The following is a 13,488-nucleotide window of genomic DNA, read 5'->3' on the forward strand; positions in this document are numbered from 1 at the left end:
TTGACCCACGAACGTTGTCGACAAAGCTTAACTGCCTCTCACATTTATGTATCCTTGCTTCACTAGGCACCAGAATGTAAATTCACCCTAAATCTACAGTCAAACTAACTACATTCATATTTCACAAGATCAGTCTTCACCTAATCTACGGAGCCGGTAAGACACGGCAGAGCATTTCCTCATTGTGTCGTTCTCCCCATCAACCCTCTTCCAGGGTCTCCAGTTCCAACATCTTATCCTTTTCACTGGCATCTGGAAGCCTGGATTCTATTCCCTTGAAGTGGCATTCTATCTCATAAAGCGTCTTCCCTTTCGTCTCTGGGAGAAGGAAGTATAGAAAAGCACCACAAAATGCGATGCACATGCCGTAGACCAGGAATGTACCGTTCACGCCGATTTCTCTAAACGATGTCGGGGCAGTCTTCACAACGACAAAGAACATTATGGAGAGGAACATTCCAGAAATCCCACCGCCTAAACTCCTGTAGGCAAGCGGGAAGATCTCGCCAGCTATAGCCCATGGAATGGGTAAAATTCCTAATGTTTTCCCAAATATGTACGTTAAAGTTGGTACGACTGGTATCCATTTGTATTCTTCCGGAATATAGCCGAAGTCTCTGAGATAAAGTAGAAGAGCTGTCGTGAAAAGAGACACGACGCTAACTATGACGCCAATGAACAGAACTGACCGGCGATCCAGTTTGTTGACAACGACGCAGGCCATGACCGAAGTGACGAACCTCACAATATCCACCATCAGCATGCTTGTGTTCGCTTCTATCGCCCCACCGGTCACTTCATTCATCATGGGAACAGTATACGACGGTACAACAGTCATGCCAGATATCTGGAAGAGCACAAACATGAACATCATAATTACTGTCGGCTTGTAAAACTCAGGTTTCCTCACTATTTCCATATAAATTTGCAGTCTAGTCTTTCCAACTGTAGTATCAGTGGTCCCCATTCTTTGGCTGTTGAGTAACACTTCGAGTTCCTTTTCTGAATCTTGGTAATGTCCGCGGAGCCAGCGGAAGCTCTTCCTGCATTGGTTGAATTTGCCTCTCGAGGCAAGATACGGTGGGGTTTCGGGTGATAAAGAGACTAGTATCAGTGATACAGCATAGACGCTTCCACATGCGATAGCAGCGGATCTCCAGTAGAGCAGGGTGCCGAAGACGTGTGCGAAGAGCATGCCAGTAGCGAAGGAGAAGGCGATGGTGGCGAGGAAGACGCCGCGCAGCTTGGGCGACGAGTACTCCGCGATGGAGACCGGTGCTGCCGCGGCCTGGAGTCCCATTCCGAATCCCTGGAATGATCAGAAGTAATTATTAATGACGTTAATCATTTTTCCACAAAAATAACGTATAAAAGGAGTATTTAAAGCCAAAACTAATGCTAACAGCCTAGTCTCCTAATATTCTATTCTATAGTCTCTGTATACTTACGCTAAAGTTTTATCTCCAAAGCAATGCAATTTTTAAAAATACTATATTGTGGCGTTAACACTATGCTAAAATGCGTTAACATTGTCAGTTTTACCTAAATATTTATTAAACTGCAAGAACCACCGATTTGACTGGTTATACATACATGTATAATATCTACATATGTGACGTCCCACGGTCAAAGGTACCTTATGGCGGGTATGGAGTTATGCATACCCCAGTAATCTACAATAAATAAGCTATCGATAACACAAAAGATCAACCTTCTAGGTTGCGTAGTTACAGAGATATGATTTTTTGAAAATAATGTTGTGAAATGAGCAACTTTACGATAGAGAAGTTTTAAGTTTAGCCGCCTAAAAAACTATGTTCCTGAAGTAAGTTACATAGTTGACTACAAATAATAATGCCTTATATATCTGAGATTAAAAAAATATTGCGACTTGTTCTGTAATGCAAATAGAAACTTTTGATATCGACTGATTTATGTGTATACTAACCAATCTCTTGAAAATAAAGTTTTATTTCATTTTCACGATTGATTGCAATGAGCTCTCAAGATTTAAATTGTATCTATTAGAAAACGACACTGACAGACAGTTTAAGCAAAAAACAATACCGATTTAGAGGTGAAAATGTATTTTCTGACTTTTTCATATAAAATCACAAAATTGAATATTTTTACTTTTAATGTGACACACAATCAATTTTTCTGAGCACATATGAAAGAAATTCTGTCATTCAAATGAAATAAATCCTAAAACCCCAACTAAATACTATATTTAACCCCTTATGCCACTTTAAACTTACATAACAATAACAGTATTTGCTCCATACATTTACGAAAAGGTACCTTATGGAAATAAATCTAATAATACATCACTACAAAATATCAATCATATTATAGTTTATCTTTTATGAATAGAAAATATTTATTTACATTAAACTGCCCCCAATTTAATTAGTTCTTCGTCATAATAATCTTAAAAAAGACCAATAATTTGTATGTAATGAAAAGGTACCTTGTGGTCAAGTTACATGATGAGGCATGATGATGATGGAACAGTTAGGATAAACTAATAATATTTTGGGGTTAAGATGGTATAAATCGTCTATTTCTTATCAATAATATATTTCGGTTGCTATTGAAGATAAGCGGCATTGAGGTTCAATGACCTCAGATATTCCATAAGGTATTGGCATTTTTCAGCAAACCAATGGCTGATTTACTGCATGCGACCAAACCAAATGAAGATTATTCTAGTTAAGAAAGACTTGACGAGAGTAACTTTGGTATAATAGCAGTCTACTTGGATTTGTGATGTCGGTCTATGTACGGTTATAATATTTGCGAGGCGCCCCAACCAGAACTGAAATTATCAAATTAGTTTTGCAGAATGCTAATATAGTTCTCTACCAAACTTCTTTTCCCGTATTGACTAGTTTTTTTGGGAATTTTCAATCTTTTTTCCATAAGGTACCTTTTCTACTAAACTCTGAGACGACATTACTAGGCTTATAACTAACTTATAACAAAAATAAAAACAGGTAAACAAACGTTAGGCATTAAGGTTTCAGATCACACAATAAAAAAAAATTGAGCATTTTTTCACCTCTTTACAAAACATTTAATATCTCCGAAACTAGAAACCCTCATAAGGTACCTTTTCCCGTGGAACGTCACATATAAAATTAAAGATATTATAAAAACTATAAAGTTATCTACGAATTCTGTGGTTTTACCTAATTTTAATGGGAAATCTAGCAGGTTTTCCGTAAACCAGCAATATTGTTTTGCATCGGGGGGCACGGCAGTGCCCCCGCCAAGTCGAGCGCGAAGCAAACACTGCCGTACCATCCTTTACTGGAACCATTTCGCCGCATTTTCAGGTCCTTATTTGAGAACCTCTGGATAAGACCAGAACGCAGAAATTTTCGTCATCCAGTAAGCTATAATCACATACTTAAAATACAAAATTTCAAGTCTGTAGGTCATTTAGTTCCGAAGTTAAGCGAAAGCAAAGTTTCGCATTTATGACACACACTCACTCACTTATGATCATCAGAATAGAACTAGTACTTCCCATAAACTCAGAGAGCTGAAATTTGGTACAGAGTTAGGGTTTAATGGCCACATAAAGGGAAAACTATAAAAACTAGGATAATCGAAGATCTCGAGTACCTGGTGACCCTGATTAGAAAACACAAGAGCCCAACCAAACTATTGGAGATCGACATACCGCCTTTACAAAAAATATTTAAATTGGTGGGCCGCTTCATTTGATGTCAAAAATCGAAGGTCTGAAGTATCTGATGAAGAACCCTCAGCTGGTCTCAGCTGTATTAAGGCTCCGTCAGACATAGGCGTTTTGCTTGGTGCAACATATGTACACACTGTTTTGGTCATCCGACACGCCTTGATGAGCCTTTGGGAAAATAGTACCCAAGATGGAGCTGATGCTGAACCTTGGCTGTACCTAGTGGAACTCAGGCTTGGTGCAACATATGCACACACTGTTTTGGTCATCCGACACGCCTTGATGAGCCTTTGGGAGAGTAGTACCCAAGATGGAGCTGATGCTGAACCCTGGCTGTACCTAGTGGAACTCAGGTTTGGTGCAACATACGCCCACGCTATTTTGCTCATCCGTCACATCTTGATGAGCACTTGGGAGAGCAGTACCCAAGATAGAGCTGATGCTGAACCCTGGCTGTACCTAGTGGAACTCAGGTTTGGTGCAACATAGGCCCACGCTATTTTGGTCATCCGTTACATCTTGATGAGCACTTGGGAGAGCAGTACCCAAGATAGAGCTAATGCTGAACCCTGGCTGTACCTACTGGAACTTAGGTTTGGTGTAACATAGGCCAACGCTAGTTTGGTCATCCATCACATCTTGATGAGCACTTGGGAGAGCAGTACCTGAAATAGAGCTGATGCTGAACCCTGGCTCTACCTAGTGGAACTTAGGTTTGGTGCAACATAGCCCCACGCTATTTTGGTCATCCGGTACATCTTGATGACCGCCTAGTGGAACTCTGCAACAGGCACACGACGACAAGTCGGTTAACCAAAACAAAGTGTGCCTATGTTGCACCAAACCTGAGTTCCACTAGGTACAGCCAGGGTTCAGCATCAGCTCTATCTTGGGTACTGCTCTCCCAAGTGCTCATCAAGATGTGACGGATGACCAAAATAGCGTGGGCTTATGTTGTACCAAACCTGAGTTCCACTAGGTACAGCCAGGGTTCAACATCAGCTCTGTCTAAGGTACTGCTCTCCCAAGTGCTCATCAAGATGTGACGGATGACTAAAATAGCGTGGGCTTATGTTGCACCAAACCTGAGTTCCACTAGGTACAACCAGGGTTCAGCATCAGCTCAGATCTATGTATACTAAAACCTTTACCAGAATGTAACAAACACTTTTCTGAAAAGCGCATCAAAATCGGTTCAGCCAAACGCGAGATAATCGCGAACAAACATACATACGGGTCAAACTGAGAACCTTTATTTTAAGGCGGTTAAAAATACATCAACTTTGACATTTTTGGCAGTAATGCAGTCGGCAGCTATACTGCAGCAGGATTGCAGCATGCACTACTGCCGACTGAATTACTGAGGTAAATATCAAAAATTCGGTCAGCATCATCGTATTTGACATTTGCTGCAGTAATGCAGTCGGCAGTATTGTCGCAATATACTGCTGCAGGCTACAAAACGCTCGTGAAACTATTCAACGTCCATGATCATGCTTTCCAACGTCCAACGTTCAGTAATCGAGTGACCGCTCGCAACACGCGCTGTGTTCTGTGTGACTGCGCGGGCGTGATCAAAGCGGGTCGCGCGCGCAGCGCGCCGGCGGGCCGCTGCGTCCAAGCGCAGATCGCGAGCGCCACGCTCGCATCGTGCCCCGCTCACGCCGCGCTTTGAAAACGCTCATGTGTGACGGAGCCTTTAGAGATATGGTAATAAAAAAACTACTCCTAAAAAGAAAAAAAATGTGTCAAATGAGAAAATCTAATAAAATAAATCAATATGCCCACGTTTCTACAAAAAGAAGTGAAATCCCACCAAAAACATTCTGTAAAAAACTAGCCAAGTCTCGATGGAGCTGCTTGTTTATCTCTAAAAAGTAATGAAATCTAGACAAAGTCGTGCCAAGTCTAAGGTTCCTTACTGCGATTTCTTTATTATTATAGTTAATGTTGTGTGACTTGGCCGTTGAAGGGTACACAAGGGTACAAAACCAGGTGCTCCATGACACCAAACATACAGTATAAAAAAATATTTCCAGTACAGACGGACTTCTGATCATAGATAGAAGTCCGTCTGTACGTCTATTTTATGTTAGATCGATGGTCGATTTGACGCTTCAAAAAGAAGTACTGTTTGTTTCAGGCTCGCCTATACATAAGTATTATTGAAATACGCAGCTTTATCAAGCCTACAATTGACTGGTTATTGAATCAACTTTGTCCAAGTGACAATTTTCCATCGTCAATGGGTAGCGGTTCTGGCGACAGATTGGTGCAATGGTGTCATGGAGCACCTGGTTTTGTACCCTTGTGTACCCTTCAACGGCCAAGTCACACAACATTAACTATAATAATAAAGAAATCGCAGTAAGGAACCTTAGACTTGGCACGACTTTGTCTAGATTTCATTACTTTTTAGAGATAAACAAGCAGCTCCATCGAGACTTGGCTAGTTTTTTACAGAATGTTTTTGGTGGGATTGTCCTTTTCCCATTTGCATATAATATTCAATAGCATTTTCAGGATCATGCCTATATAATTACCATGAATACTCCCAGCTAAACAACGTGACAATGACAATGAAATATTTTAAAATGCCTAATTAGAACTTTGCCGATGAGCGATCGCGACCGATGGTAAATTAAGAACATTGACAGCAATTACCTACTCACATGTGAGTTACACATCAATCACATGATGTGACCAAACATCACGGGATGCAAATGTTCTCGATTGTACTCGATTTAAGAGTCCAATCACATCGACCCTATCGATATATAAAACACCCCGTGACTGGTGAATTTTGCTATCGGTTTTTAATATAAGTACCTACTGTGATTTTATTATGGGTTTTGATTATGGTTCGTTGTTGGAATGTTTGTTGATAAGGTATGTTTTGATGGAAATAACTAAAGTTAGAGTATTTAAATTACAGTCTGGCCAAATATTTTAGTCACTAAAAACGCGACAAATTTAAAAGTAATATGAGAAGACCCAGTGGCAACAATGACCAAGCTTTAGGTAAGAAAGAAGCATCTATATGATAGAAGCTAATAGAAACGTATAAAAATGTCAAAACGTCCGCTGTTGTTCATCTGATTATTGCAAAAATATTATAATTAGGTCTTGAAATAAAATAATTTTGAAAGCGGTAAGTTCATTGAGCAAAAAGTTCAAAATGGCGGCCGTTTTCCTTCTGCAGCAGTTCATACCTGAAGAGTTCTGCTGATGAGAAGGGCTGTAGGCCCCGTGGCCGCCACCATGAGCGCCCATCCCCCCAGTGATGGTAGTGTGCTGAGCTGGTTGGTGAGCCGTCTGCCCAGCCGCTGCAGGCAGAGGGGGGCGGTTACGATACCCGAGATGAGGGCCAGGCCGAGGATGGATGCTGGAATCAATGGTAAAATGTGAGCATAGGTTGTGGAGAAAAATATGGTTACCTACCCTACACTTATTAAGTGCATAAGTTAAGCACTTCGTTTATTTCTATAAAGAGTTACGAAATGGTCAGGTATATAATTAGAATTGAAATCAATTTAACACAGGCACTTGCATGCACCATTATTTATGTAATCGGTGATAATCTTAATTTGAAATTAAACCAAATTTTTTTTTTATTGAAAACATAACATAATGTGACAGTGATGGCAAAATCAATGTAACTATAATTTGGCTGTTTCATACATTTTGGCTGATCCATGCTCTATGGGAGGTAAATCTTTTTTTCGCGATTTCGGGGTTGGTCACATAATAAAAGTTGCTCCGTAATAATCCCAAAACCTCCCTGGCAACGGGAATGCAGTTATATTTTAGCCAGCCTGTATAAGTTGGCAACATAGGTATTAGCGTTTTCTATTAACGATTTGTCACTTGGCTAGGTCCTAGTTTATACTGGACTGATGGGCAGCCTAATGTGGTGTCATAAATTGTAATATGTAATGTTGAAATATTAAAAAATAATGTCGAATTGCGGCCCTGACGCCATCCACTGCGCGTCAAACAAGTAATGACAGTATTTGAGCCCTAATGCGGCAAAATTGTTGGCTAACGAGCCGTTGCTTCATGCTATCTAGTGAAGCCCGAAACAACAACAAAATACCCAACGAAGCATGTTTCTCAGAGGTCTCGAGAATGCAGTCTTAATTTTTCTTAACATATGATATTGATATCTATATTCTAGTTGTAATTTAGTACCGTCTCTCTACTTTAAAACACACTAAGGTGAATGTGGAGAAGACCGTCTATCAGGTAGGGTAAGGCCGTCTAAGCTCTTTGGTCGTTTCTAACTCTTGCGTTGCGTACACATACACCACTTACAGAAGGTCGGTGGAGCAGAAGGAGCGAAGCTCTTCCTTCCTGACTGTGTCTGAGCGAAATACGTATATAAATACCAGCGAGAGTTCCTGCCCTATGACGATCTTCCCAACCAAAAAATTTATACTTGTCCCAGTATTCCACAGTTTGACCTTAATTTACAAGTTTTACCTATCCACGACTCATGTTCGTCAGTGAGTTGCAACACGGAGTCGGGTTCGCGCAACTGTTATTATTATTATTAAATTTTATTTTCATAAGACACAGTACAAAGGTATTACATTAAAATAGGACTGCCAAACTGCGAAACAGTTTGATGGCAGTAGTAAAGCTCTTGATATACATTTTTGTGTCAGTTAAATATTTATCAACATGTTGTATTATTTTAACTTAATAACTTAGTTATGAATGAATGAATGAATGAAAACATTTATTTTCAGGCAACTATTGGCCCATAGATAAATACCTTAAAACTAGCATACAATATATTATTACAAAATATATCTTAAAACTAAAAACACAATTATGGCTGCGATGCAGTTCGCAACCCCGCAGTGTCACGGAGCCGGCCGCGGAACCGCCGGAACTTGACACCCTTCGGCCAAAACTCCTCCTTGGTGAAGGTCGCTAGATGTTCAGTCGGAACGCTCAGCACAAAAGAATTAAAATTCACACTGTGTCGAGATTCCAACTTCACGACCCTCAGGATGAATCCGGACTTGGCTCGTACATACTTCACGATCTCCTCGACCTTCGTAAGGTAGTGTAATCGGGACACATACAGCAGCGTCGTCGGTGTTGCAGGACGCAGCAAATGGTTAGGTCCAGTCGGTGCGGTACCGCACTGATTCGGACGAGCTGACTTCTTTCTCCTCTCCACCTTTTTGAAGCCATCTCTGTCGCATCCCGACTCTTTTAGAGTCAGCTGTGACCGATCCTTGTGAACAGGTTCACGAAGGCTCTGCACCCCTTTCTTCGGCCGCTGCTTAGACTTGGACACAGCAGGCGGCTTAGCGGCAGTGGCAGCGTAGGAACGTTGTGGGGTCAACGTACTCTCGCGTGACGTGCGCGTCTCCGGTGACGTAGACGGGCGGGCGGCGGGGCGCGGGTCGGCGGTCGCCTGCTCAGCAATCGCCGACGCATCCAAATTCGCGGACTCGAAACCGCCGATGGACGCATTCCGCGCAACGTGACACACGGCTATGCTAGAGTTATCTGACCTACATTCCGAACTAGCACTTCGTATTAACGCTAATTCAGAACGTAGTTCACTGATGGTATTATTCGATACCTCCAACTTAGCCTGCATTTCAGCCAGACTGTCCTTCAGGAAAATGATATCCTTTAGCAGCCTGGAAACGTCAACATGGTCCAACGAGACGACAGGTAGCCGATGTAGGTCCTTCGCCACGAAAGAGGGCATGTTTGATGAATCGGTCCCCTTGAACACCGAGATGATGTCCCGTAGACTCTTCACGCCTCCATCTCTTCGTCGTGATGGCATTTCGTCGGCTTTGCCGAGCGTCTGGTAGAGCAGCGCCTTGCCACTACATATGTCCTCCTCCTGGAAGCTGGACTTGCAGATCTGCACGATGCTGGTCTCATCCAAAGTCACGGTGGCATTTTGAATAAATGCCAACAACTCGTTGACTACGACTTGTGATGAAGTCATAGCGGGTAAGCAGGCAGCGGCTATTGCCGCGCGGTTCGCGAATTTTAAAATTCGTGCAGTGCACTACGGCACGACCGCTTCCGGCCGCGCATTGCAACGCACTCAATTGCTGCTGCTGCTGCTTAGGCAGCAACACGCCCGGAAACTCGTTGTTTATCGTGTTGTTAACGTTTATTACTTATTATAGCTAATATACAAGGCTCTGCACCTATCCACGACTCATGTTCGTCAGTCAGTTGCAACACGGAGTCGGGTTCTCGCAACTGTTGCAGCAACACGCCCGGGAACTCGTTGTTTAGCTGGTGTTGTTAACGTTATTCTCGATAATTAACAATAGACGAGGCTCACCTATCCACGATTCATGTTCGTCAGTCAGTTGCAACACGGAGTCGGGTTCGCGCAACTGTTGCAGCAACACTCCCGGGAAGGCGATGTTGGCGCCCGTGCCTATCATGTACAGCACCACTCCGCTCACCGCCAGCGACTAAAAATACAATAAACATTTCACAAAACGTCACGGTTGCAGCTTAAAACGATCTATGGGGCAAAGGTTTGCATAGATGGCGCCATCAAAGCTTACCCTTTTTTCTATGAGATTTGGCTTAAAGAGCTGGCATCCAGGGCATAAAATTCCATTACAAAAACAAAAAATTGACACATTCTAGAGGCCGCTCCACACGACTCGTGCGCGAATAGCGGCGCGAAGCCGCGAACGCGAGTGTGGAGGGGACTGGGATTGACAGGGCAAGCTATGCTGACGCCATCTGCTAACTACTTCGACCGGCCAATTCCATAAATTTTCTGTGATTTCGGTGGTCACATTATTGACGATGGAACAGCTATCACCATATATGAACTGTTGAGTTTTACGTCAAGATATAAAAATTAGGATGTTAAAGTATTTATTTTATTTTAAGATTGTCTATTTTTGTATAACGTTGTAATCACCGAAATCACAAAATCAAATAGTGCTTATAATTCTTCTTATTTAAAGTTACTCTTAGCAGAGTCGTGGTCAACTGCTATCAGGCACAGATGTTGCTTGCCTAACAATTTCTCGCCATTTTCCGGGGTTGGAGGTCATTCTGGCAAATACGTTCAGGGCTTATAATTACCAGTAGGTAATACAATATATATACAGTGGTACTACTAAACTAAATTAATAGCTAGCTTAAATCTAAAATAGGCCCTTAGGTAATTAGGTATATTATTTCGGGAACTACAATATTACAAGTACATATTTTTAGACTCGACCTTTTTAGCAGTGGGTTAAAAGCCCGTTCCCTCTTGACAATGACGTCATCTGTTATAAATTATAACTTTATAATGAGATATAGAGTTAGACCAAGAAAAGTCGATTGTGATAGCACACGCAGGGCAAGTGTTATTTTAAACGTCAAACGTCTATGAAATTATGACGTATAAATATAAATAACACTTGCACTGCGTGTGCCGTGTGCTATCAAAATCGTTGCAGACTCTCTTGGTCTAACTTTGTGTATAGACACGTCCATAAGCTACGCAAACGTAATACTTGTCTCAAGAAGGGCGAGACCCGCTGCTTCCTGTACGCGCCTTCCGACATGTCTGCCTGTCTGTGCGTGCGCAGCTCCTAGATTCACTTTCCAAAACCATGCATCCTGCGAAAAGAAATAAACATAACTTTAATAAGAATGATTAGAAAAGAGAAGGGGGCAAATAAAGGAAAATATGTAGGTATAGCAATTATATCCCACAAGACCCACTTTCATAGAGTTTCTAGTTTCTAGGAGTGAGACATGCATTTTCATGAAAGATAGCGGTTAAGATAATATTTAATGTCATATGATTTTCTTTAGGCAAGTAAAATACGATTCTCCTATAGGACTCTCGTATTCAATTTTGTTTACAAAGCGAAGTGATTATTTATTTATTTGTTATTCAAATTAATTACACAGCATTACAGTATTACTACTAAGGCACTGCGAACTATAAAACAAATAAAATACAAAGATACGAGAAAACACAAATAATAAGAAAATACAATTTTTTTAAACACTTGATTTGGGTGACGACGTAACAGCGCGCGTTTAGCGTTATAGCATTTCGAGATGTAAATAACAAGACAAATGATTGTAGATGATGAAATAATATAGGTATTTGGTAGAGCTAACGCACGGGTTGCGGAGGTTGCGGGTTCAAGTCCTGCCGGAATCGTAATTTTTCCATTTTTAGTGCTCCATACAAAACTTTGTTCACGGAACACTTATGGGATCATTTCGGTCTTGTTTCCTTTAATATAAAATTTGGATTATAAATACGTACCTATATTTATATGGTATATTACGAAATTTGTATGTTTGAGGCGAGACATTTACCGTGTAAATGGCCCTTTGAGTTAGCTAAAATAGTAACAATCTTTCTTTGTTTCATTCAACAGGAAATTCTCAATTCACGATAACGTAATGTAGGTATTGTTGTAGGTATAGCCCTATCCTATTGTGTAGTCATTCAAGTTATGCTTAATTTCGTTAGAGAAATGTAATAAACATCGTTTAGTTAAAAATTGCATAAGGTGCAGGGGGGCATTTAGACTGCGGGATTTTTTTTATTTATTCATAAGCCATAAATTGTATGTGTACATGTTGATGTTAGGCAATACAGTGAGAATCAATACAATTTTACCCATAATTTTAACTAATCGAATTCAATCAACTAATCGTAATATCTTCCATGTTTTACATTATTAACTAGAGTCACATACAATATATCTTTTTCTTCGCTATCTGGACATATATGGCACTCTAGTTAATAACGTAAAACATGGAAGATATTTCGATTGAATTCAATTTCGACAGTTGAAATTGACACCCTGCCTTTAGTACCGTTTAGTAACCAAAATTTCGTAACCAGCTACAGAATGGGAATCAAGATTCCCAGTTTGTAGCCGGTTACATATTGGGCCAGCGTGTTACCGTTTGGTAACTAAATTTGGTAACTAGCTATAAAACAGGAATCTAAAATTCCCTGTATGTAGCCAGTTACGAATTGGGCCAGAGTGGTACCGTTTGGTAAATAAGTTTTGTAACTGGCTACAAAATGGGAATCCAAAATTACCTGTTTGTAGCCGGTTACGTATTGGGACAGAGTCACTCACTGATCGGAGTTTATTGTACCAATTCGAGGCTAGAACGGTGTACATACGAAAGCACTTCAGACTTATTGTCATTGTCATTGCATACGTTCATTTTAAGTTTTAATGATAATTTCTCGCTGACTGTACATTTTATCAAAAATCTGTGAATGCCAATTGTCACCACTTAGAAAGTTAGATGGTCACTTCAAAAGTCCCATTTTGTAACCAGTTACAACGCAGGATATTTTTTCCCGTTTGGAAGCTGGTTACCAACCGTGGTTACGAATCGGTAATTCAAAAGTCCCATTTTGTAACCAGTTACAACCTGGGATTTATTTTTCCCGTTTCGAAGCCGGTTACCAAACGTGGTTACAAATCGGTAATGGAAAAGTCCCAATTTGAAGCCAGTTACGAATTGGTATTTCTTTCCCGTTTCGAAGCTGGTTACCAATTTTTAGTTACCAAACGGTACTAAAGGACACCCTGCACCTTACCTAGTTACTGTTAGTGCGTTCGTGCAACGTGCACGTGCACGTGCGCGTGCACGTGTGGTAGAAGAGATCTTTATGAGACACGGCACACTGCTTGAACATTTTAATAGCGTGCACGCAGCCCGGTATGCTCAGGTCTTAAAACCAGTTCATTCTAATTATATATAATAAAGGTATAAAGGACTTTATAAGG

At 40.9% G+C, this 13,488-nt stretch overlaps 1 protein-coding gene across 1 annotated transcript; it reads right to left on the minus strand.

Annotated features, from left to right (window-relative positions):
• Window positions 1-31: 31 nt before the first annotated feature.
• On the minus strand, window positions 32-11,329 carry LOC134801423 (facilitated trehalose transporter Tret1-like). The gene is made up of 4 exons (XM_063773975.1): window positions 11,224-11,329; window positions 10,038-10,173; window positions 6,919-7,091; window positions 32-1,309 (listed from the first exon to the last, which is right to left on the minus strand). Exons 1-4 carry the CDS (start codon window positions 11,272-11,274, stop codon window positions 200-202), a joined length of 1,470 nt encoding a protein of 489 aa, XP_063630045.1. The 5' UTR covers window positions 11,275-11,329; the 3' UTR covers window positions 32-199.
• Between the last annotated feature and the right edge of the window lie 2,159 nt (window positions 11,330-13,488).

Source organism: Cydia splendana, chromosome 22, assembly GCF_910591565.1.
Source record: "Cydia splendana chromosome 22, ilCydSple1.2, whole genome shotgun sequence".
Lineage (NCBI taxonomy): Eukaryota > Metazoa > Arthropoda > Insecta > Lepidoptera > Tortricidae > Cydia > Cydia splendana.